At 36.1% G+C, this 26,964-nt stretch overlaps 1 protein-coding gene across 15 annotated transcripts in view; it reads right to left on the reverse strand.

Annotated features, from left to right (window-relative positions):
* Zmynd8 (Zinc finger MYND-type containing 8) overlaps positions 1-26,964 on the reverse strand; it is a 289,971-nt gene that overhangs the window by 52,147 nt on the left and 210,860 nt on the right. For all 15 annotated transcript variants that reach the window (XM_081769796.1, XM_081769789.1, XM_081769790.1 and 12 more), the window contains one exon: positions 24,642-24,833. In XM_081769796.1, coding sequence (XP_081625922.1) covers positions 24,642-24,833 — 192 coding nt within the window. The remainder of the gene's footprint in view (positions 1-24,641; positions 24,834-26,964) is intronic.

A 26,964-nucleotide genomic window follows, 5' to 3' on the forward strand; every position in this document is an offset into this window, starting at 1 on the left:
ATTAATGCTAGGGATTAAGCATTTATAGATCACGATTGTACATTTTAATAAAACATACAGATCTATAAAAACGCAATTTTCTACGCAAATCAAAAGTTGCAATTAATCTTTGTGCGTTTGGGTCTTGATTCAAAAGACTGATGACAACTGAACCAAACTTCGGGGAATGGGGTAGGGGTGATTTATGAATAAAAGTACGTTCTATTGGCTTAAGAATTCGGATCACAAACTTCAAAAAGTTAACTCTGCAAAACGATTGATGTATTAATGATACCGAAACGAGATAAATCACTACACATAATATTCATTTAGTCGCCTGGTTGGGTACCTTATATGCAATTCCCAAAGGACAGGGGGAATATTTATTTCCTTTAAAGTCAAATCAAGCCAATTACAGCACGACGATTACGTTCTAAGTTTTATAATACTTTGATCTTGTGAAATTCTGCGATGCATGGATTTATTTCGAAAGACAGATTAATTGTATTTATACAGGAATGATTTCCTCCGCTTATTGAAAACAAAACTCAGAAGTTGCCCCTACGTTTGTTACTCTAATTTCAATTTTTGAGAGAAGTATGATTAATATGCTGTCATTCTTTCAGTGCTTTGAGCAAGCAGCGTGAAAATGAATTCTGTCAATGTCATCTATTGCTACGGGATTGAAATCACGGCTGATTCAGCTAATCTCCACCTTTAAAAAATGTTTCAGGGTCTTTCGTAAATAGATAAACTGGTGTTATTACATTAGAGATGGGGTAGGATCGTAGGTTTCTTTCCTCTCGTGTTAAAGAGTACAAGAAACTCCGCAAGTTAGGGAGTTGGAGCGAATGAATAAACTAAGGATATTACATATGTAAGAACTAGAAAATAATGGTTACATTATAGAAAAACTCACTTGCTCACTTCGATTGAAATGCTTCCAATGAGGTATGTCTACTGTGAATTAAAGTATGTGATGACATTTATCTCAATGTGAACATTCAATAACGCATAAGAGCAATACGATATGTTCATGGAAGATTACATTTCACGTTAGTGCATGCCAGTGAACGTTTGCAGATGGAATTACAGCACACTTTTGTCTTTCATTACATACAGCTCATGCCTGCTCATATTTATCATGCTCTTCTATTTATTAAAAATTACTTATATAACAAGAGAATATAAACGTAACATTATAATAACAGGATTCGTATTCATTTGGCAAACACAAATTCCCTTTCTTTTCCAGGTCACGATATACAGATTTCAGGGTCTGTATATAATGTAAAAAACCTACATTATCGTGACCAAGAGGTTCCTAATCTACTATAGATGTACATGTATAGAGTGTGTGGGTAGGTAGAGTTTTGTAAAGCGAACTAATTAATTTTATAAAATATTTCATATCAAACATCCGAATACGAAAAAAGTAAGAAAAAAAGTAAGAAGTTCTGAGAAGTAAAAATGCGTACTTAAAAATTCTGATTTTTCCGCGTTTCTTTAAAATTTTTCATTAAACTCTCGATCTTTTCCACAACTTATTATAAGTAGACATCGGATTTTTATCCAAATGCATATTTTGTTTGCTTATACGCATCTCTGTTAAACTTGGTAAGGGTTTCTAACAACAATAATAAGCTTGAATTTGAAATTTTATAGTGCATATAAAAGCATATTTCAAAGGTTAGAGCATATATTGGTGCTTAAGAGTATATTCTATAGGTTCTTATTTCAGATGTAGCTTATAGCATGGAATAAATCCAGTTTTAGTTTGTATTTTCAACGTATTTACATGTCTATGCATCAGAATAGCTTTTGCATGGGTGGATGGAAGAATGCCCAGTTTGTTAGTAACCAATCAGCAGAGCAAATATGCTTACAACTGCCAAGACATTAAGAGAAATCTAGTAATGATAAAGACTGTAATATCGTGTCGACATAAATTCAGAAACAAGAGACGCAACAAATGCTTCTCAGTGAATGCCCAGCTCTAGTTGGTGAACTTCGGCACAACCTCAGTCAGTTCCTGGTAAATTCGGATGTTGTGTGGGAAAGAAATTGACATGTTATTGCCAGACACTCGACTATAACACAATTGAAGACATGGGAAAATACTTCAAGGGTTAAATTTCAACTTGCCAGAAAATATAGATACTAAACTTCCTTCTCTCTATCGATGTTAACATGTCATTTTCTCGCTACAGATGTCACAACTGACACCAAAAAATGAAGAGAAGCATCTTATATACTTTAAAGCTAATTACAGGAAGGCATATATCCTTATAAACTTTTTTTAAGGGGGGGGGGGTACAGTGGTAACATGCAGGAAAGTGAGGCTCGTATTATTTCTTGTAAAGTAAATCCATTCTAAAATACAAATGCAAAGAAAAACTAGAGATCGTGTTCTAATATCACCGTGTTTATTTTAATCTCATAATCTGTGTTTTAATAAGATAGGAATATATAAACTGTAACTGGCATAAAAATAAATTCTGAAGAGAATTCTTTGAAGGTAAAGTTATATTTCACCTACAAAGTTAAAGGTTTCGATATTATATTTTAGCTACAAAATTTTGTCACAATTTTGCTGCATGTTTAAAAATGCTCTCTTTTATTGCACTGTTAATGCGTATTTTAACATTTAGCAGCACAGTTGCATGCATATTTCATGAATTTTAAGTGCATAAAAATTCGATATCTAATTATAAGCTAAATTTCCTGACTTCCAGGATTTCCAGGTTCTAGTGGGTGAGAACCCTGAATAATGTTGGAAAATATTCACTCGGTACTAAATGGGGCAATAAATGTTATTTTGTTTTGTCTTGAACAATTTATTCTCTGCTACGAATATTAATTCGACAGAAAGAAAATGTTATTTTTCATTTATATTAACACAACTATATTCTATTAAATATTTACGAAAAGCTTTTACTCAGATAATTATAATAAAGCCACTACGTCGCTTACATGTTGAACAAAATATAAGGTGTACTGATATAAGGTCCATTGATTTGAAATTAGTTTCGGTTACTTCATCAAAATTTAACCGCACTGAGCAGTTATTCAAGGTTATACTTATCTCGAATAGTGGAAAGATTTCGTAGAATTAGAATACCGAAAAGAAAGTCTTCAGCAGTATTCCTATATTAATCAAGAAGGATTATTTTCAAAATCGTATTATTTTAAGTAACGCAGAATTTCATTAAAGAATGAACTGAAGATGGCAAGAATTTATTTCCCTGAAACATTTGCAGTAAGTGTTCAAGTCGAAGTCTTTAAGTGAGTATTGAACTTTCATTAATGCATTGATTTTATCATTTACGTAACACAGAATGGAAAATTAAAATAAATAAAATAAAAAATAAATAATATTCATCTTATAGTAACAATGGATCTGTAACGGAGGCTTTCGGTATCCATCCTTATTTTCTTCTTACTTGTTGATGAAATATAGCAAATCTATACAAAATACACAGATAAATAATTTGACAGGTTAATCCTGCGACATGTGCACGTATAAAAATGATCCGTATCTTCATTCAACCTTTATAAATACCGTAAATTCCCATTCGATATAAACGACACTGCAAAGTGGAAAGAAAGTTCGGATAGAACAGACATTATCACACAGGCTTCGTAGATACATATAACTAATACAGAAATGTGCGGAAAGCTATATGGTGCAGGGCAAAAGTAAAAAAAAGCACTGATTGTATTCTTATAAAATAATTAAATCATGCCCCATATTGTATAAATATCTGATACATTCTCTCATGCTTTAAGATCTTACTTATTCAACAAAGAAATGTTTTATACTTAAATATAAGAAATTGCATAATTATAACTTTAAAAAAAAACTATAATACACAAAGTACCTACCAACATAAATAGAGCAGAAATGGTTGTTTCTTTAGCAAACTACTGAATAAAGCAACTTGTAAAAGTACGTAAATATTTCAAACAAGAAAACATGTCAATTTATCAAATGTTTAGCAAATACGACCGATCATTTGTCAAAGCCACCACATACCACATGCAAAAATGTACTACAACATGTGAGGATTATTAACTTTCATCGTTCGTTAAAGTATGTTAGTACAACTCAGTAACAGACTAACAAGGAATATTATTATTTCTTTCGCTATATGGAAAATTTCTACTACTGAAACAAAGCAAACAAAAAGGCAGTTCCCACGAATAAAGGTAAAATATACAATACAAAAGGGTGTTTTCAGAAGTAAATGGATATTTGTGTGCAGTAACGGTCGAACAGATAGGTTATAAACAAGACCACAGCTAACTTTCGCTATACAGTAGCCATTACAGTAACATTGTTGGATACGAATCGAACACGATAACTCGACAGAACTAGTTTTATTTATTGCAGAAGTATTAGTAAAATTAATTTCATTTTATCTGAGATTTAGTGGATGAACAATTAAGGTTTTACGATCAAAAAAGCTACCTTCTCGCCGATACGTTCTACATCAGGTTCGATACTCTACCGATTGTGAAGTTCTCTGAAGTACTTTGTAAATCAGAAAGTTGTATTTTGGCTCTTAATAATACTAGAAGACAGGTCACGTGTGTTTCAAATTCATTCTTATAAACAACAAATTAACACAATGTATTATTCTCCAATGCTAAGTGTATTTTACATCATGTTCTCATTTAAATATTTCGTGATATGGATATCGCCAGAAGAGCCCTTAATTAAAACGACGAAATGATCATGCAACAGAAAAAAAAGTCATTTTATTCTATAACATAATATTCCAGACAAGTAGTTCAATTGCATGATCATCACATTTTGAGCTTCAATAAAACATTATATTTGAGCAAATATCAAAATGCAAAGTTCTACATGGTGTGCCACTGCTAGACATAAAAATATCGTTTTCATCTTCGTACGATTATCATCCAACCATTATTGTGCTGTCTAAAGTGACTCAGCTAAACACTATTACTAGGATTACTCAACTTTGTAAAGCAAATGAGCTATGCTGATGTGAGAAGCCGTACTCTTTGTTATTAAAATTTTTCTCTAAAAATTATAGATCGAGTAAGCAGTTTCCATCACTTTGTAAACAGTGCCTTCCAATTAAAAGAGCAACAACTACAGCACACTTATTATCAAATTTAGCTGCTAATATTATACGTACATAATTTAATTTGCACTGGACTTAGAGCAGACGCATATAGCTTAAGACGCATATGATGAAATAGTATGATTCGAAAAATGGTTGTTCGTCGAGATCATGTCAGTAAATTAGTTTACAATTTGCCTACGCCGAATGTAGAGAAACAATATGAATATCTCACAGGTTGGACAGTTCCAGGCTGTGGATACCACAGATCATGACAATAGCAAGCCATATGTGGACCTGATTCCTTGGAACATATAAATACAATGTCAAATTTTCACATGAACCTTCATCTCATCATGAATCAATTAGAACATTGGCCGCAGTCGACTCTCAAGAATACCTGCGCCCATAGAACGACACACAGAATTACGGACTGCATGGATCCTGGACTATGGAAATGAAGTAAAACACTACATGGTTTTAGATCTGGGTTTTATTATGAATACGGTTAAATTTACTTGTAGCGAAAACATGAAGAGTTCGAATCTCCATTAGTATTAGAAAACTTGGAGATGATTGTGTAATGATGGGGGACATTTTGATGTTCCTTACTTGTTACCGCTCTCTCGGTTACTATTATCAGTTTAATCTATCATTAGTCATTTTTAGTATGCTTAATCAGCTACTCACTCATATGATAACTTAGTTACTTCAACACGACAATAGGGCTTGTATACAAGATTAGAACAACAAGATAATAAGTGTCCGATGTCACGTGAAACTGGTCACTGCTACTTCTAGACACTTTACTTACCAGTTGAGAAAGGAAGAGAAATGTTACGTAACGCATTTATGAAGACACTTCTGAAAGAATAACTTCAAATCATTGTTTTTACTACTTTGAAGTAGAATCAACATACACGTTTGGTTATTTAGACAAGCATTGTCAATGAATAACTTTTCTGTATGTCATGTGAATTATGAACTAAGACTTGTTGCTCAATAAATATATGGTTTGGATTTAAACAATGGGATTTCTAAATAATAATAATAATTATTACTATAGGACGCCGAAGACACTCGAAACTTTATATCTGAGACTGAGATGTATTGGAGCTTTATATTTGAAACTGAGATATAAAACCTCTAACGACCTTTTACGTAACTTTATACAGTGGAATATTCATAAACGATTGTTTTCTCTTAGTCCTTTCCTCTGATCTTAAGACAAATTTATCCCAAGAAAGATTCATAATGATCTTATTTCATTTCTTCCTTGTTTCACGTCCATGTGCGTGCAAACAAGCAATATAATAGCATTCATCAAAAGGAGTAGGTTTTCCAATACATTAAATAAAGTAAGAAATATCCACACACTTAGCTATGTCCCTCCATTATATACCCATTAAATTTACGGCATTTCATACATTTACAAATATAAGATCACCCATGCACTGAATATCAGTACTGTTAGTTAAAGATCGATTATCATGCTCCTGATATTCCTAAATATAACAAACGCGTAAAGACATAATAATCGTATTTTCTATTTTTTAAGCCTAATCAACATTGTCTACCCTATATATAATTATATCTCACAGGCTGTTTCTGAAAAACTGACCTTAAGAAACATGTATATACGTTGTTACGTTAGTCCAACGCGACACTTCGGTTTACATGTGAACTTTCACTATTCACAATATTTGTGCCAGAACTTATCTAATGTTTCTATTTCCATTTCGAAACAAGCAAAGGAAACACAATTTTATTCTATCCACAAACCGTGAACTAGAAATCAGTTGTCATAATGTTTCTCCTCGCGTACACCTGGGTCTTGCCCAGTGTTTCTTCCAGACATGTTTTTTTTTGGGGGGGCACTGCCCTCCCGGAGCTCGGAGGGTGCCCTCCCCCGGAGGAGACCAAGATAATATGTCTATAATGTAATAATATAATTGTACCAGCAGTGCCGCCCCCCCGAACATTTTTTTTTTTCTGAAAGAACGACTGGTCTTGCCTTACTTCATTAAACGCCGAGAAGTATTATTCATTCGTCACATTGGTAGGAATACGGTGGCACAGTAGTGGCATCCCTGGTTCGAGCCCCGGGCAAGTAAGATGTGAAAAAAAAAATGAACATCTTTCAGTTTTACGTCCCACGATTATGCCGCCTAGACTAAAGGAGACGATGATGATGCTAAATGAATGAGATGGTGGAATGAATAAAGTGGGAGGAAATGGGACAACCTTGAGAAAACCCACGCACACGGTGTTTGTGAACTACAAATTTCACTTGGCGCGATACGGGATCGAATCAGGGACCCCATGCAGCAGAGGTGAACGTTCTACCACTGAAAGTAAGTTTGTGGTGGACAACATCGTGACCATGGGTTTTCTCGAGGTACTCCAGTCTCCTTCCACATTATCATTCCACCAATTCTTCCAACATCATTCACTTGCCTTAAACATTCGTCTCCATTCGTCTGGAACAGGCATAATTGTTGGACGTTAGACTGAGATATTTCATTTTCATTCCTCATATTATACTTCTTATAGAATGTTAGTTACTTCCCAGTTCATTAGATTTTATAATTGACGGGACTTAAAATTCACAGAACACCGTACTAGTGCCAGGTTAACTCTGATTACATTCATTGGTCTATAACTACGAAGAGTCTGGTCTTCAAAGGACCCCGCACTTTTCTTATAGAAAGTGGCTTTCGGCTAATGTTGTTGAAACTCCGCTGGTTGATAGTTCTTAACATGTGGATCAAAAGTCTCAATGGGCACAAAGATCGAAATCCACTCCTTCCCCCCAAAAAAACCGCCTCCAAGTAGCTGGGGGGGATTGAACTGATTTCAGCATGTAAAACAATTTGTTGTTTTAATCAACTCAACAAGGACCCCAAACAACCACATGTTAGACTATCAAAGTACCCCACTTGACACCGCCCATTGCCCGCCACATTGTTCCCCCCCCCCTCCCGCGAATTACCTTACGGATGTTCCATATTACTGTAGTTTATAGTTGCGCGTATGTGTTGAAATACCTACAGTTTTGGTCTCACCGACGATATAATGGGTTTCACGTATCGCTGATTACGAATCTGAGGTGAGAGTTCTAGAATTCAAGATGGATGATCGATATGGCGGATTAAAAACACGAAACTCCTGAATGTAGCCACAAATAGCTGCTTACTAGGGTATTTTGGGTCGTTGGTTACGAATCTGAGGTCAAAATTCTTGAATTCAAGATTGTAGATCCAATATGGTGGATAAAAACGTCGAAGCCACAAATCGTAGTAGACTAGAGTGTTTTTAGATCGCTGTTTAAGTACGCAACATTCCTAGATACTTCAGCCACCATGTAGAATTATTCTGCACCCTTGCCCTTTACCAAAACCCACCACAGATATCTTAATGCTGAACGGTGTTAAAATAATTCATCAATTATCTGTTCATTATTTTCAACATTTCGGTTTGCAGCATCTAATGTGGTACTTAGCAATGAGTCATCGGGATATCTAATATTCTGTAAATGTCGTGCATGGCCTAAATACCACAAGACACTTGCAACGTGCGCACATGTACCAAATGTACAAGCACCGCTTTGACATGTACAGTAGTAACCTTGAATAACATTTTGATCATAATCCTGGTCATCTTCATCATTGGCTACATATGCTATGAAAAATTGATGCTTAGTTGCATTGCGGAACCTTGAGTAGAGACGTATGCGCAGGAATCCCGGTTCAGTTACGTTTTCGTCAAGCTGGAATTGCTCATCCTTATCTCGTATTAGTTTATCTTGGACGTAAGAGGATGAGAGATCTACTTGATATGTGCCTACAGTCAAATCTCGTAAGTAGTTTAAGTTAAGTACAGAGAAATCAATTAGGCCTTGATCATTCAGCGGTACCCATTGACCGTTCCTTCTAATAAGATTATCTACCTCCGCCCTTGCTTTAAGAACGTTCGGCATGATTGATCTATTTCTCATTTCTCTAGCTAATTCAATGGTTGCATCTTGCATGAAAATAACGGGATGGTATCTGTTCAAAATAGCTCCAGCTATGCGATAGAAACTATTCAGTTTCTTTGCATGTTGCAGATTCAACGTCTGTGCTAGAAACTTAAAAACAGATCTTAGATGCCCGTTTCTTGCCTCGAGTATCCATCGACTTTTTGTAACTAGTCGAGAAGTATTCGCTTCTTCTGTTGATAGTTGTCTTTCAAGTGGTAGTAGGAGTGCGGGCATTCTATGATCAATTCCTAAATATTCCAGTAAAGGAATTGCATCGCAGTATCCTCTGTCTACTAACACAATGACCAGGATTATGATCAAAATGTTATTGAAGGTTACTACTGTACATGTCAAAGCGGTGCTCGTACATTAGGTACATGTGCGCATGTTGCAAGTGTCTTGTGGTATTTAGGCCATGCACGATATTTACAGAATATTAGATATCCCGATGACTCATTGCTAAGTACCACATTAGATGCTGCAAACCGAAATGATGAAAATAATGAACAGATAATTGATGAATTATTTTAACACCGTTCAGCATTAAGATATCTGTGGTGGGTTTTGGTAAAGGGCAAGGGTGCAGAATAATTCTACATGGTGGCTGAAGTATCTAGGAATGTTGCGTACTTAAACAGCGATCTAAAAACACTCTAGTCTACTACGATTTGTGGCTTCGACGTTTTTATCCACCATATTGGATTTGCAATCTTGAATTCAAGAATTTTGACCTCAGATTCGTAACCAACGACCCAAAATACCCTAGTAAACAGCTATTTGTGGCTACATTCAGGAGTTTCGTGTTTTTAATCCGCCATATTGATCATCCATCTTGAATTCTAGAACTCTCACCTCAGATTCGTAATCAGCGATACGCGAAACCCATTATATCGTCGGTGAGACCAAAACTGTAGGTATTTCAACACATACGCGCAACTATAAACTACAGTAATATGGAACATCCGTAAGGTAATTCGCGGGAGGGGGGAACAATGTGGCGGGCAATGGGCGGTGTCAAGTGGGGTACTTTGATAGTCTAACATGTGGTTGTTTGGGGTCCTTGTTGAGTTGATTAAAACAACAAATTGTTTTACATGCTGAAATCAGTTCAATCCCCCCCAGCTACTTGGAGGCGGTTTTTTGGGGGGGGAAGGAGTGGATTTCGGTCTTTGTGCCCATTGAGACTTTTGATCCATATGTTAAGAACTATCAACCAGCGAAGTTTCAACAACATTAGCCGAAAGCCACTTTCCATAAGAAAAGTGCGGGGTCCTTTCCTCGCAAAGGAGGGAGTGATATTAAATCTTTGTTACTATTTGTGTAGTAAGAGTACAAACAATTACTGAACAAAGCAATTAAATACAGTGAAATCTCCCTCTGATTATACAACTTTTAAGCGGTGGCAATAAAAGATCACGTAATGATGCAGGCCTATTGCACTAAGTCTTTATAATAGAGAAATAGTACATGAATTTTTTTAAAAAAGTGTGAATGGTATTTTCTGTATTTCTTTCGCTAACAGTGCGGAACATTGCTTATTTTTTTCTTTCTTTACAAAATACACAACTTTAACCCTAGAACACTAGACATTATAAATCTGACGACTGGCAACGGTCGCATTACGTGTTTTACTATTTTCGTGCATGCACTCCACGCGATGATCCAGATACCTACATTTGTTTAACATACAACTTTACACGTAGCATAGGTTGCATATTTCACTGTTTCAATTAAGGTTTGTGTTTCACAGCCGTCGTTATTTTCACGAATATTCAGTGATAGCGTCAGTTTTGTGGTTTTGAAGATTGGATATTCGTTGTAACTGCAACTGCAACAAAGGACACATCTATTTGTTTTAGACAAAATGCAGCTCTGGTGTGATTTCTAACATCTTGTGGCTGTCACTTTTTTGCATTTGTGAGGTTTGAAGATTTCTGAGTTAGTGCACACCATCTTTTTCCTTTGTTCAACACATGATGAAAATTAATGAGAAAAGTTTAATTATTGAGAAATTCCTGTTTTGGAAACTATTTACGAAGAAAAAAAAATCTTAACTGTTGGTGCTGATTAATTGTACGTTTTGTTACAAGGAAATTAAATTAAAGTTTTACGTCCCACGCTTATGCCGGGTAGGCTAAAGAAGACTGTGACAATGAGAAATGAATGAAATGGTGGAATAAATAAAGTTTGAGGAAACGAGAGAATCCCGAGGAAACCCACGCACACGGTGTTTGTCCACAAAGTTCACTTGGCGAGAGCTGGGATCGAACCAAGAACTCCAAGCACCAGAAGTGAATGCTCTACCACTGATTTCGTTAAAATAACTTATGGTAAATTGAGTTGTAAATTTTACGAATATTGAATAATAACTTTAGGGACTTAGGGTTAATGTAATCCTGCGATTCTTTTTCACATTTAACTCTTTTCTTCTTCATATCCTAAGGGTAATCTGTACATACACTATACAGTATTAAGACTACCTATGCAACTCAGACCTCATTTTTGTGGAGTCTATATTGTTTTTACTCCGTAAATTGGCTTGGGTATAAACACAAAATTCAGCCATTTCTTTGTTTAGATTTTGATTTCTCCCTCACAATTCTAATAATCTCAAATGTTATAATGCAGTAGTTAATGTTAGCTCTCCTAGAGTATTTGAATACTGGACTGTTGGAAATTATCTCCTTACTGATATCTCTTGTAACTTAAAATAATAAGATACTGCCTACAAGGATTAATCAGGAAAAAAAAAGTATTTTTTTTTTTAAATTATTATTGTTGGGTATCACAGATTTCACTAGTATGATTTCTTCTTTCGTTCTTTAGTGGTAAAATGTAAGAAAAGTAGAAGTGAGCTTAAACGAGAATTCATTAAATCTTAACAATATTTAACAGAAAAATAAATGAACCAATCAAATGGCTACACAGACGATTATCAACACAAAACTACCATCCTGCCATTAACTACAGTTGACACTTGTTGGAAATATGCATATTATTATTATGGACAAAATGGAGGAATGTATCTACCACTAAAATTAAATACTTCAGTCTATTTCTACAGAAAGAGTTACGTGATATTTTATCGTAGTTACAGTGACAGCCATTTTGTCTAAATGAAATTTTTGGCTTTTTATGTTTACGAAGGCTCATATGAGCGGGTCTGTAGTTTAGCATGGGATGCAACCCACGTATTTGGGTCACCTACATCAAATACAGGAGCTAACACTTAACCAGTAAGAAGTTCTCTATACAATAACAGATGAATGTGCAAAACATTATTGTTAAAAGGACCAGACTATCATTCACAACTTACAAGTTCTTGTTTTGTCAAAACATTATCGCAAAGAACTCTCTCTTCTAGCTTTAGGTGATTCGTGTTGAATAAATAGTGGTACGGATTGTCCCAGAAATACGCTAACCACTTGCAACTGCCTTTATTCACGTCACTATTTACAAACTGAACTCAATTTGTTTTTCTTTCTTTTTATTATACTAGATCCAAAGATATAGTATATATATATATATATATATATATATATATATATATATAAACCCTCTTCCACGATTATGTCTTTAGGCTAAGGAAGCGGATGATTAAAGGAAATGGAATCTCTACCCCTCGGCCTCCGCTCCCCTCCCTCCCAAGAAGTTTCGAATTTTGTTTTAATACCTTTCATTAAGTTACAATGATATAACGGATTGGCATCATTCCAAATACGCTGCTGGAGATTAGTGGACACACACATATTCTTCCTGAGGTCTTGGGTTCACAATTACCTAGTAGGTTCAAGTGAGTGAAGCTCGGGAATGTTTGGTGGATTAAGTTTCGTCGCTACGAGATTCACCTGTTTTAGTTTAATAATACAGACGCAGCAGTGGCGTAATCAATCGGGTCGGGGAGTAGTGTGTTCATGATGCATGAGCAGCAGACATTTTTATGTATTCATTTCTGTAAATTTCGCCTCTAGTTGTATCATTCTCGTAAAAAGTCGAACTTCTGAGACAATATGAACAAATAGCTAGCCATTCTAGAACTTTGGCGTCAAATTTTAACACTCGGATTGTTGTGTCCTCACCACTACGTACAGCACCTTTCATTGCTGTATAAAATTGCGACCCAGGCAATACGTTTGAGTCCATTTAGAAGTACGTTTCGTCGTTCATTAGAATGCATTGACATGTTGTTTCTGCTCCATACTCAGTTTGGGCGACCTTTGCGTAGTAAGATGGGATATTGATAGGACATTGTCTTTTGACTTTATCCGTCGTACTGTTATGTGCTACATACTTTTTTTTTTTCCTTTTTATTTTGCCATATCACGAACTGGCAAATGTCTTTCCGTCATCAAAATCCGCAGAATCTTTCCCTTCAAATTTGTATTAGACACTTCGGGTTGTGTCCTTCTATTAAATCTTTAACAGTATACTGATTCTCAAACTTTACTATCACTTTTTTAACACTCACGCATGATACATTCACTGACTTTGCGGTACTCTGCATTGGAAGTTCATTTTGAGTGCACTATTTCTACAAAATTAATTTTTGTGTCACTTCGCTAATCCGTGCCATGGCTCCTTATTTCCATACAAGAACTAATCTCTGTTGCAGCACTCCAAGTACAGTGGTGTCGCTTTGTGAAGAGCCATCTATGAGATACTAATAAAACTGCATTTTTGGGGTGTATATTCTAGTGGAAACTTTATCTCTGGGACAGACCTGATATTCTTTTAATTACATACATATTCGTAAATAATTATTTTTAAGAATACGTAATTAAATCAATGTTAAGTATACAGCAAAAGAATTGACACCTACTAAAAAGAAATTTCACTGTAATTAGGATAACACGCGCAAGGCATCCTGGCACAGTACTGACTAATATACAAAGGTACTACATTTGAGCCATCTTGTCCTGTCCTCTGGGACAGGAATTTACTTGAAACAATAACTTGCGTATAAATTTAATTTCAGCTTCTTAATATATTCCCCAATTTTTCGATACACAATGCTTTATCTCAAATATAGTGTACCAGAGAATAACGTATTTAAAAAATGGATAAAAGGAACTAAATAGGAAATAACACACAAAATACAGCAGGTCAAGTAATGGTGGCTCTCTTACTTTACTGTCTCTGTATCTACTGTCGAATAAGGCACCGCTGAAGGCTGAATAGCATTGCCAAGCATTGCATGTACGATTTCTTCTAGAAAGTGAGACATGCTGCTTGCCATATGTCTTTTGTTCGTTTATTGAATTCAGCGTCCCTTTTTCAGCATTGACGCTATATGACACGTAGACTAACAATTTAAAGTATAACGTGAACCACCGCAATGCGTTCAAATTTGAATGTTTTCCCCATACGGGACAGAACCCGGGACAACATGAACCAAAGGCACGGGTATTAACACCACTAGACCAGCGGGGAGGGCTTTATTCTTGAAATGAAATAATCTTTCTATTTTACGTTCCTCAACTATGTCCTTTAGAATAAGGAGATGAATGGTTTATCAAATTGAATAATAATAATTACTGGAATGATAATGTGAAAGGAAACTGAAGAATCGCGAGAAAACCCACGGACACAACGTTGTCAACCAAAAACTGACTTGGTCTGGAATCGAACCGGAGACTCCTTGCATCAAAGATAAGCGCTCTACCACTGAGCCATCACTGAGTTCAAGAGAAAATTTTGGACAATTATGTCATACACAACGTAGAAGAGTTTTTCAGTTTATTCAAGTTACGGTATTTTCAAGAGTGAAAAATCCAATCAACATAAGCTTAGCAGCGTACCGGAATAGTACATATTCAGAAAGAGGCCAGAGGAACCTTGAAACCGTTTGTGTTAGAATTAACAAAAGAATATAACGTTTTTATTTTCCTTTCTTAATATTATGAATATGCATACTATACTAGGGCTGCTGGAAACGTTTCTGCAAACTACTACTAACAGTGAAGCTATGTTCCAAAAATTCAGAAGAACAGACTATGTTTAAATTACCTTTGTTTAAGCCTTTTTATTTATTTTATTTTTTATTTTATTATTATTATTATTAATTATTATTATTATTATTTATTTTATTTTACTTTATTTTTTTGCAGCAACATGACGTACTAGTTTGTCGGAAATGAAAATTTCTCGTGAACATTTATTTTTTTTTAATGATTTCAAATGTAGTTTAACATCGAAATAATGTTTCCAAGTGACTTCATTCGACTTTTGTGGATGAAGAACCATTCAATATGTACAGTTGGCTTTCCGAATGCCAGTGTGATTGCACATTTTCTAGTGTGATGAATTCCATAAAAGTTGTCAAAAGACACCTTATGTTGCCATTAATGTTGATGCTGTGCGTAAAATAATTTAGAGAAATCGGCATGTGACATGCCGTGAAATTCAATTATGCTTAAACACTATGAAAGCAACACATACGATTTTGCATGATCACCTAATGTACGGAAACTTTCAAGCAGCTAAATTTCACACATCTTGACCGAAGCTACACAGACACACTAGTGGCAATTCGTGATAATATATATATATATAACGCGATAAGTCAAATTTGGTGTACTACATTGTTAGAGGGGACGAAACTTGGAACGCAAAACTAAACAGTAATCCACAATTCAATTGTTTCAGAGTGGGTCGAAATCAACAAAAGTTGTTCGAGTGCTGACAAGTAAAGTGATTGCTTGCTTCTCCAGTTATGCCAGGCATGTAGCAACCATAGCTTCACAAGGTCGAATATCTGTAAATGCTGAGCGCTTTACAACAATTTGCTTGCCAAAGGTTATCAATGAGTTGTGTAAGACAGTCCCAAATCGCTACATCACTTTACTACAACAACGTCAGTTCCCACTGTTATTTTTGTCCAGTAAAACTATCGAATTAATGACTCACCTAATTACTTCTTTTCGTTCGCACACATTAAAAGTAAGATGCGTCGTATATGATCTATCGCCTGAAGCAGTTGTTGAAGCATTCCGAACGGGGATTTCTCAGGTAGTAGCTTCAAAGTAGGATTCAGGATTTAATTTCTGGGCTTTCGGCATCTATGACCATTTAGCCCGTCACGGGATGATGTTCCTCGACGAGCACACTATCCAGGGAAAGGAAAGGAAGGAAGCGGCCTGGGACCTATATATGGGTACTTGAGTAAATTAGGTACCATCCTAGTATTTGCCTGATGTGAATGAGGAAAACCCAGGAAACCTCATTCAGGATGGCTGGCCTGAAAAAGGTTTTCACACTTTTTCAACTGAGTGCCCCCATCGGGAATCGAACCTGAGACAGCTCACACCGAAGGTGAAAGTGTTTGCGACTACGCTACGCGGGGCCACTAGCCTCAAAGTAGAAGATATACTTTCAAAATTGGTTTACGCGTATATAAAAATGAATCGATCTTAAACGTGAATATTTTAAAGAACAACGATGCTATTTCCAAAATTTCATATTGATTGCAAACTTTTCCAGCAGCCATTTTAGTATGTACCAACAAATATGTATTTTCTTGTCACTTTTTTGTTGTCAATGAAATATTTAGACTTATTTCATTACCTTTGTTATTTTCAGTGCACAATCTCCAACACGGTTCGAAAGATTGAGGTATATATTAGAGAACACTGATTAAATCCATACTTCGTTATTTCTTTTCTGAAACTGCTACTTTAATGGATTAGAAACCATCGTTATTACAAAGTGCATAAACAATGAACGATCTTAGGCAGCAACGTGTTTATTTGATGCAACTAAGTCTATATAAATGTGGTTTCCTTCACCCACTCTTTTTGTGAAGAAATGGAGAAAAAGAAATTTTAAATAAAGATATATGGATTTTCTATGCACGATATTGATAAGGAATAGAAGAAAAATTACAAAAATCACCTGTTATATGTAAGGGCAGAATATACAGACAACAAAGGGTAAATAAACTATTTAAAACACTAACATTTTCACCACCGTCACCACTGAAATAGAGGAACAAGTACGTTTTCAACGAAATGTGACAAATATATCTAAACAATGACACAGACACGCAAAATAATCCTATTCTCATCTTCACTAAAAGCAGCAATAAACTGTCCATTAACTACATGATATCTGATCAATGCTTACGGTTTAATTGCTTTTATATTAATTTAGTAGATTATCCATGTAAATTAACAGTTACAACTCTAGGCAAAGACATTTCACTTGAACTAGGGGAAAGAAGCCAAAACTATGGTGAACACATTTTTACATGCAAAAGCGAACGTATATACATATATACACACACAAATACACATTATATCTCTTGAAGTAGAATGCACTTTTTTCCTGACAACACTTGAATCGAAAAACATCTTACCATCACCGTGTTATACCAATGATCATTGATATATTGACTGAAGTATGGAGGAAAAAATTAGTCGGTGCTATCATGCATTAAAGATACACGTTTCTAGCTTCAAGAGGTGCAGTTGCTTTTTAATTTCAAGATACTAGTTAAGTGACTTCGGAAAAAATACATTATAAATCCTCACATGTACAGGGTGTTTCAAAACAACAACAACAACGTTTGGGAGATGATTCCTGACACCAAGATAAGACGAAAAGTATAGACCAACCTGAGTGCACAATTGCTTCCTTTCGGGTCAAGACTTCACTTAGGAACTAGTATGTGTCCTATCCAAATATCCATGTTTCAGAATTATGCTGTACTTCCACAACAATCTTTATAGAGGTAGTTGGTGAGTACTTCAAATTATATGCCCTTAGCCAAATAAAAATTATAGCATGAATACCTTATGATTCTGAATATGTATTTTTGGATAGCGCACATATTAGTTCCTACGTGAAGTCTCGACCCGACTACGATAGGTCCAATAGTTTTCGGACTATGGACTTTTAAAATTCATTTTTTTTTTTTTTTTTTCGTTTCAGCTGCTTATAACTCCGAAAGGAAGCATTTGTGCACCCAGGTTGTTCTACACTTTTCGTCTTATCTTGGTGTAAGGCATAGGCGAAGCTATGGGAGGGGGGGGGCACTGCCCCACCAACTTTTTGACAAAATATAAAAATGCCACATATAAGATCCTTCAATTCTTATTTGTATTTACCGTGTCCCCCCCAGGAGACAAAAGGTCTGCCCCCAGGAAACAATTCCTAACTCCGCCCATGGTGTCAGGAATCATCTCCCAAACGTTGTGTGTGTTGTTTTGAAACATTCTGTACAAGAAACTCCGCAGTGGGAATAGAAAGTGGACTGCTTACCAGAAAATTATAAAAACAAACACTACTGTGATTACTTTTTCACTGTATTCTGGTAATCTATATCATCAATATACAAGTGGACCATATATCTTGAAATGCCACTGCAATCTTTAAACTACGACAAAAACCCGCTGTAGTTTTGATACTGCATAGATCCTCATAGGAAAATCGTTAGACATACTCTGCAATATTATCGTGTTGCAAATCAAACAAAAGATTTGTCTTTTCGATGGCACTACGCTAATTTATTTCATACTCCAGATCTAGATGTTAAATAAAACTTGACAATACCACATTTATCACTCAGTGTTACAAACTAACACTGATTAAGCTAGCTTATTCAGAGCTATCTCCAACAAGATTCAAAAACAATACTACAATATTACAAAAAACAGCAATTCTATTGAATTCAACATACGTACAAAAGTATTGATTAGTTATGTCTTACTAAAGAACAAATTCCAAAATTTCAATTCTTAGTGAATGCTACTACAAGGCTTTGTATGTCGTCTGTGATGTAAGATTCACTTTTAACTGAAGACGAGAATAGCAACTAACTGCAAAACAACAGTGTTTTCAATATCCCCTTCTCAAAGCTGATGCCGACACAACTGACTTGAGGAACTCTACCGTTTAACATTAAACTTCGAAAGACAAATTCATGAAAACATCGTAGGATATAAAAAATTAAGCCCGTGTGGAGTTGCTGGTCTCCCAACAAGCGCCTCCCCAGATGGTGGATAGGTGAATACCCTCTAGATGTAGAGGATACGCGAATATTCCAGGGTAGACCAAAACCGGAGCTGCTGCCTTGGGGATCTACAAAGTAAGTAGAAGGGTCTACAATGAGTAGAGGAAGAAAACTTCGACAAAATATCAGGTTCCCCTAGGACGAGGGCTCGACGTGGACTAACAATTCCACACAGTAAAAAATAAATCACTATGAAACTGAGTTGAGTTGATTTGAAGTTTAACGTCACTTTCAGCAGCGAGGCTATTTGAGACGAGACCTATTGATTAACGTGGAATCCGAACCAGATGAGCTGCCGGGAATCGAACCCGGGTCTCCCACGACAAAGGCGCGTACGTTAACCGCTTAGCCACGGATGAGCTTCCATTATGAAACCTAGGTAGCAGTCTCGGAATGGCGGATATATCGAAAAGCGATCTAGGCAACGGGTAAAGGACAATGGCTTGATAATGACTACACGAAATGTGAGATCAATGTAGAAACCAGAAAAAAAAAATAGAAAAATTACTGATGAGATGGCTAACTAAAAAATCTATTTGGTGGTGTTGCAAGAAATAAGATGGATAGGATGGATAGAAATAAGAAGCTCAGACAGAAAAGATAAACAGAATTATATAGTCTTATATAGCAGAACTAGTTCAAGAACGAGCCAGACAGGTGCAAGTTTTATGATTAGTAGAAAGATTAGGAACAGTCTGTTAGAATTAAGAGTCGATCCGCGATAGCCTATGCAGAATAAGACTAAAAAGACATTTTAGAAACATCACTATCATATCGGTCCACGTTCCAGTGGAGGAAAAAGAGCAACAACATAAGGAAGAATTTTATGCGAGTTCAGAGAAGGTGTGCAACTAACTCCCAAAGTCCGATCACCTGTCAGTAATAGTGGATTTCAACGCTAAGATAGGAAGATGATTTCCTGAGTCACATGGCCGGAAAACACACATCGTATTAGGTCAGTAATGAAAACAGAAAATTGCTAGGAGGTTTTGCGGCAAGCAACAAAATGTTAATTATGAGCATATGGTTCCCACATAAGAAAATTCATAAAGGAACGTGGAAAATACTATAGTGCTGCGAAAATGTCTTGATCCGTGCAAAAATGTGAACTAAAACTCTCCCTCTCTGTTGCTAATCAAGAGAGCAGATGACGAAAAGGAGTGGAATTCCTTCTGCCGATAGCAGCGCTTGGAACAGAAAACTAGGTGTCAAGTCAATGTGGTATATTCATAGGCATGCAGAAGATAACCAAATAGATCATGTGTTAACATCAGCAGGACATGGAACATCAGTCATACATGTTCGGAACTGCCAAGGATGCCAGACTGCGATTCAGACCACTACCTAGTCAAAACAGTAGTCGCAGAGAGAATAACAACAGTACAAAGCGTTGAGATGACAAAAAGAAAAACGTGGAATATTGACAAATTCAGAAATAATAAAACAAAGCGAGAGCACCAGATAATACTGTCCGTAAAGCTGCAAGCACTCAAAGAAGACATGAATACGAACGGGGGGGAGGGGGAAGGGGAGGGAATAGAAAGCACACTGAAGGATGCAGCTGAAGAAATAATAGGGAAAAGAATAAATATAAGGAATGAAGACTTGTTTTACGCAGAATACCATTCAAAAGAAAAATAATGTCAGGATGAATATGATGAAAAAAGAAACCAGACAAAACTGTGAGCGATACCAACAAGTAAAGATTCAAACTAACAAAATATGGAGAAACAATATGTATACAGAACCCAGGTGGAAGAACTAGGAACAAAATGAAAGGAATTCTGTAAGGTTGTAAATAGACTACTTATAGAATAAAAGATTTCAGTAAAGGGCAACAGGACTCAAGAATAAAGAAGGTAAACTACAAACTCAAGATAGATAAATTCTGGAAAGGTGGACACAATACTTTGAAGAATTACTAAATGCAGAAGAACAAACACCAGTGAAGGCCAACACGATAAAAACGAGGGAAATCAAGAGATAATGCTACCACCAACTAGAAAAAAAGTAGACAATTGCGTAGGTAAACTTAAAAATAATAAAGCACCAGAAGATGAAATATTGGGAGAACTAATCAAATACGGAGGACACGCTACCATCAGTGCGATTCACAAATTGGTAATCAAGACATGGACAGCCGAAATAATGTCTAAAAAATGAACAACAGGAATCTTATGTCCCATATTTAAGAAAGTAGATAAAACAACATGCTAGAATAACCACATTTTTGTGATGAGACAGATGATTGAGAACACACAGAACAAGACGGATATCTGTTGATCTCATTCGTGAACTACAAGCAAGCATTCGACAGTGAAGACAGGAAAATGCTACTCACAGCCATGAACAGAATGAGAATAAAGAAGAAATAATTAACACTCTGAGGAGTGATTCAAAAGTAATGATAACGAGTATGTAGTATACCGGTTATGCTTTCAAATTACATTTATTCCTCTACATACTTTCCTAACAAGTCAATACTTTTAGTCACGTGTTTTTCCTTAACTCTGAATAACTTAGAAAAAAAAAAAAAAAAAAACTGTTTTGTTCCCTCCCCCCAAATGTTTTCACAGCGGCCGTCACCTCGTTATCATTTTCAGATTTCTTGCCTGTGAGCTTTTCCTTGAGCCGAAGAAAGGATAAAAGTCATTCGGGACTAGATCTGGAGAATAGCGCGCGTATTCGAGTAGTTCGGAACCTGTTTCTCGGATGACAACCATCCCAATTTCAGTTTCGTGTATGGGTGCGTTGTGCTCTTCAGTTAACATTGTCAATACCCAACGGGCCGAGACTTTTTTCATGTGCAGTTCGTTGGTTAAGAATCCGTTGAATGCTGCCGTATGAGATCCCTATAACCTTAGCTAAATATCTAATGGTCATGCTTCAGTCTGCCAACACAGTATCTTGAGCTTTCACGTTATCCTCGGTGAGGGAAGTAGAAGAGCAACTTTGTCGATATTCGTTTTCTATGAATGTTCTGCTTAGTTTAAATTCCTTGCATCATCGAGCAACTGTGAAGTATGGAAGAGCAGAGTCCCCAGTGTTTCCACCAAGTCAGCGTGTATATCTTTCGAGGGGATATATTTCAAGCAAAGGTGCTTGATGACAGCTCTCACTTCGTTTTCTCTATTCTCGTGTGATTACCTCGATTGCTAGTATTGAAATAACTGTATCTCCTACAAATTGTGACCTATTTATATAATTCTTAAGAGAGCTGTTGAGGGTATAGAGAAGCGAAACTATTTTATTTAGATTTTTGTGTGAATCACTGATGTCCAATTACATTTGGATCAGTCCTCATAGTTAAAATTACTATGATAAACTCTAAAGCTAGGGTTAAGCAAGAAGATGGATTCTCAACGACCTTATTCATTAATATTATGCTACGCAGTAGATAAAATAAATCAACGAGGCACGATATTGACAAAATCCAGTCCGGTATATGCATATGCTAACGACATAGTAATAATGGCGAGATCAAAATGAAGATTGATACTTTTTTTTTTTTAAACGAAATTTATCATACTGTCAGCGTCTAAAACCAGAATAAAAGCACGTAATCTAAAACCAAAGACAGAAAGAATTTGAAACAGTGGACAGTTTCACTTATTTAGAAAACGTTATTCACAATGGAAATAAAACGACCGCGTGCATACAAGACATCATAAGCTAGAAACAAGGCTTACTTTGCAAATCTCCAAATATAAAAGAGAAGATCAATCACAAGAAATACAAAACTATAGGTCTGCAGAACATTAGTGAGACCAGTTAGTACGTATACATCGGAAGAAGAGACTCACTACAGCAAACGAGGAGTCTTACAACAATGGAAAGAATAATACTGCGAAAAATTTATGGACCAAAGAAGGACGAAGATATATGGAGAATGTAATATAATGAACAAGTAGAGGCAATAATCAAAGGAGAGAACATTGTACGCTTAATCAAAAGTCGAAGAATCAGATGGTTAGAGCATGTAGAGTGGATAGATGATGCAGCAATGCCAAGAGAATGTTAAGGGGAATGTTACTCTACAAGAGATAAGTTAGAAGACCAGAGAAGAGATGGACAGATAACGTCGTGGAGGGTTGAAGCCGTATGAAAGTGATACAATGGAAACAACTGGCATATGAAAGGAAGAAACGGAGGCTGCTCGTAAAGGAAAGCAAAGCTCACCTCGAGCTATAACGGCGAAAGGTACGTAAGTAAGTATGTATGTGAAGATTAAGATAAATATGAAAACAACAAATAACTGGAATAAATTCGGTACGTAACACAAGACCCTTGGCAAGTTTTCAACAATTTCATGTGTTTATTCTTGGGATTACAAGCCTTTACGTGTTCAAAGTAAAGAATCTACGTGAAGTGAAATACCAAGCATTTATATTCTTCAAAAGTAAACCTCCAAATCTATAACACAGTGACAGAGCGCTCATATATCTGTGAAGGGTTATATCTTTGAGTCTATGTCTTATTTCTTCAACGATGTATTCATGGGTTTTCAAGTTTTCTCCAACAATCACATTTTACTTCTTTCATCATTATTTAGTTGTTTTCATAATCCTTCTACAATAGTTTATAAAAAGATATAATTGCAGCGCGTTTTATCATTATTCAGGTAGCGCTGAACGTTGCCGAAGATAATTTAAACTTTGAATCTGAGTTTTACGTCCCACGATTATGCCGTGTGGGCTAAAGGAGACGGTAATGATAAGTGAATGAAATGGTGGAATGAAAAAAGTGGGAGGAAACGGGAGAACCCCGGGAAAACCCATGCACATGGTGTCTGTCCACCACAAGGCCACTTGGCGCGAGTTGGGATCGAATCACGGACACCACGCACCGAAGGTGAACGCTCTACCACTGAGCTATCGCGGCCCCCTGTAGATAATTTAAACTGAATGGCATTCACGGGGTAAAATTAATGTGTTCTTTAAGCATATTTCATTAAATCTGCAAAGTTGAAAGCAAATGTTCGAACAAGTACCTTTCAAATTCTTTAAAAACTGGTATTTATCATTATATTGGAAAATACTTGAGGTTATTAGTTTAAAATTATTGCAAACAAGTATTCCGAAGATTATCGCGACGTTACACCTCTATCTTTGAAACTACGTATTACTTAAACAAAAATAAAATCTAACCAAAACAAACACTTCTTATTACTAATTTCTGTTATAGTTTCGATAATATCTGGTGTCTGATGTAGGCAATGACATATGGATGAAACTAACACAGATCAGTAATAATAAGGTTCTGCTTTGGTCACATTTTATTTTTATTTAAGCTCTGCAACATTTTTCTTCCTTCCTTACTATACGAACAATCTGCGAAATCATACGCTACAATAAGCTCTACGCTATAAAAGTTCTTCAAACACAGAAGGAAGAGAGATACTCCTTTAACGCGAATTTTGCTGCATCAACTTGCACCCCTTGAAACTTGAAAAAGAGCAACACAATCTATTAAATCATGCAACAGTATGAAAAAACACCCCCACAGGTCTTAAACGCTTTATTTCCATCTTGCAACTTACCTGTGTCGGATGATAAGGTGGCAGTATTCTGCTTTTAGTATCTGCAGAAGCTGAGTGTCCTGAGATAGCGCTTGGACTGGAACCTTCTTTGCGACTACCTGAGCGAGGAGACTCACTGGGACCTCCATCTGAGTTTTCTGACGCTGTCACATTTTGTGCACAAGAGGACATGTGACGAGGCCAGTGAGCTTGCTGCAATAAAATTTTATGAATGGAACGATTAAAAGCTTTAATTTTTGTTTCCATTTTGTTATGTCATCAATATTACTTGGGTTCAAAAACACAGATAACTCTACCGGGAAACGAAGACGGGTCTCCCGAATAAAAACCACAAACTACAACCTTAATCATGAGAGCAAGAGCAAGAGCAAGATAGATAGATAGATAGATAGATAGAGAGAATTTATAGTGTTTAACAAATATAAAAATGCTTTGTTTGGCGTTTTGAACGGTATAAAAAGAGGCGAGACATTTTACTACCATTTGCAAATAATGTTCTAAGTTTCACTTACTGCAAATGATCAAAATGTTTGGCTGTGTTCCGAAGTCCAATTAAAGATACACACAGTTTAACTTACATAAATTATCTTTCAGGGAACGTGCGCTCGCCAATAAATCACTGTATATCGGAGCTGTATGGGTATTCGTGAACGAATGAATAAATGACTGCTGGTTACAATATTTATAGCATATCATCATAATAAATATTCTGCCATTATTGACATGTAACTTGCCGGAACTCAAAAGCTTGTATGCACCACAGTCTTTAGTTAACATTATTTGTCTTCATGTACGATTTTTCTATTTTGACATTGTCCCTCAACTGTAGTCTGCTTTTCCCCCTCCCTCTTTCTTCTGCTACCACACCCTCTAGCACGTCTCTGATAATACAGTTCCTTCTCAGCCAATGTTCCAATCACTTTACCTTCCTCTTTGCAATTCCATCTAAAATTTTCCTTTCTCAGTCACTATTTCTGACACCTCAATTGTTTCGAGTTCGACCTAATTCTCTCTATTCTTTACCCTACCCATATTTATAAGACTTCTAATCCACATGAAGCAGTTGATATGATTTTTTTTTTTTTTTTTTTTAACTCTTTATCCACTGACGCACAAAATACACTTTTCTTCCTTCTAAATGCTTCTTTCACCATTCCTATCCTTGCTTTTAATTCATATTTGCACTTCATGTCAGCACTAACAGTACTACCGAAGTATCTAAAACTAGTCACCTGTTCTACTTTCTCCCATTCTACTTTTATACTTGCTATAGAAGTATAGCATAGTTGTTGAAGTATTCATATTAAATTATGATTTTATGCTGGTTTGAAGACCCTTACATGGACCTTACCGGAAGTTTTTGACTATTCATCTATAAATAACTTAACCTAAAATATACTTGAACAACTGTTCAAAGTATTTACTCTGAGTATACAAATACTTTTGTATACTCCGAAACCCTCTTGAAAATTGTTCACTTCACGTGTGTTCTTCGAAGCTGTTCACACTTATCAAATAAGTAGTATTAGCTTCGCAATCGGATGCACGCCACCTGCTCTTTTACTTTCGGAAATATAAGGTGTCCACATACAAGGTCTCGAAAATAAGGAAAATATGAGACCATTTGACTCCCCTGCAGGTCAAAAGACAACAGAATGGGTAGCAACATTATCTTCGTGCAGCAACAGATGACTAACCTTTGCCATCCATTACTTGAGCACTTCGGGAAAATGAACTACTGTATGCAAGGGCGCCCAGGTTGTGGTTTCCAAGGGGGGGGGGCAAGTATAGCAACATTTCAAATATAGTTTCAAATTTTGATGTAACTATTCTAAAAATTCTATTGGATTTTCGATATTCCGAAGTACAATTTCCTCTGGGAGGGGGGGGGCGAGCGCCCCACCTTGCCCCCCCCTGATGGGCGCCCTTGACTGTATGTACGTTTCTGCATTCTCTGAGAACCACTCAAGAAAAACTGCCTGTGTGCTCATCTTATGAAAAGAACAACACAACTATATTCTTTCTCACATTGCGAGTTCTTTTTACTTTCGTTAAGGCCTCTTCAATTTCGAAGTATCACATTTGATAGAGCAAAATACGAAGTGCTATCAAAAAAAGTTTTGAGACTAGTTATGAGTTATGAAAGTCGGTGCTCCCTGTGCGTGCATCCTTACGCTGTCCTCTTTTGGCGTGTTACAGGACTTGTCTCGAAGCTTTTTGTCCAATTTGTAAACGCAATTACAAGTGGTTACTTTACTTTTGAGACAGTCTTTACTTCAGTGTCAGTTTTACCTTAACAGATGGCTTAGTTCTTATACACCAT

Source organism: Thermobia domestica, chromosome 8 (assembly GCF_964235325.1).
Source record: "Thermobia domestica chromosome 8, izTheDome1.hap1.1, whole genome shotgun sequence".
Classification (NCBI taxonomy): Eukaryota; Metazoa; Arthropoda; class Insecta; order Zygentoma; family Lepismatidae; genus Thermobia; species Thermobia domestica.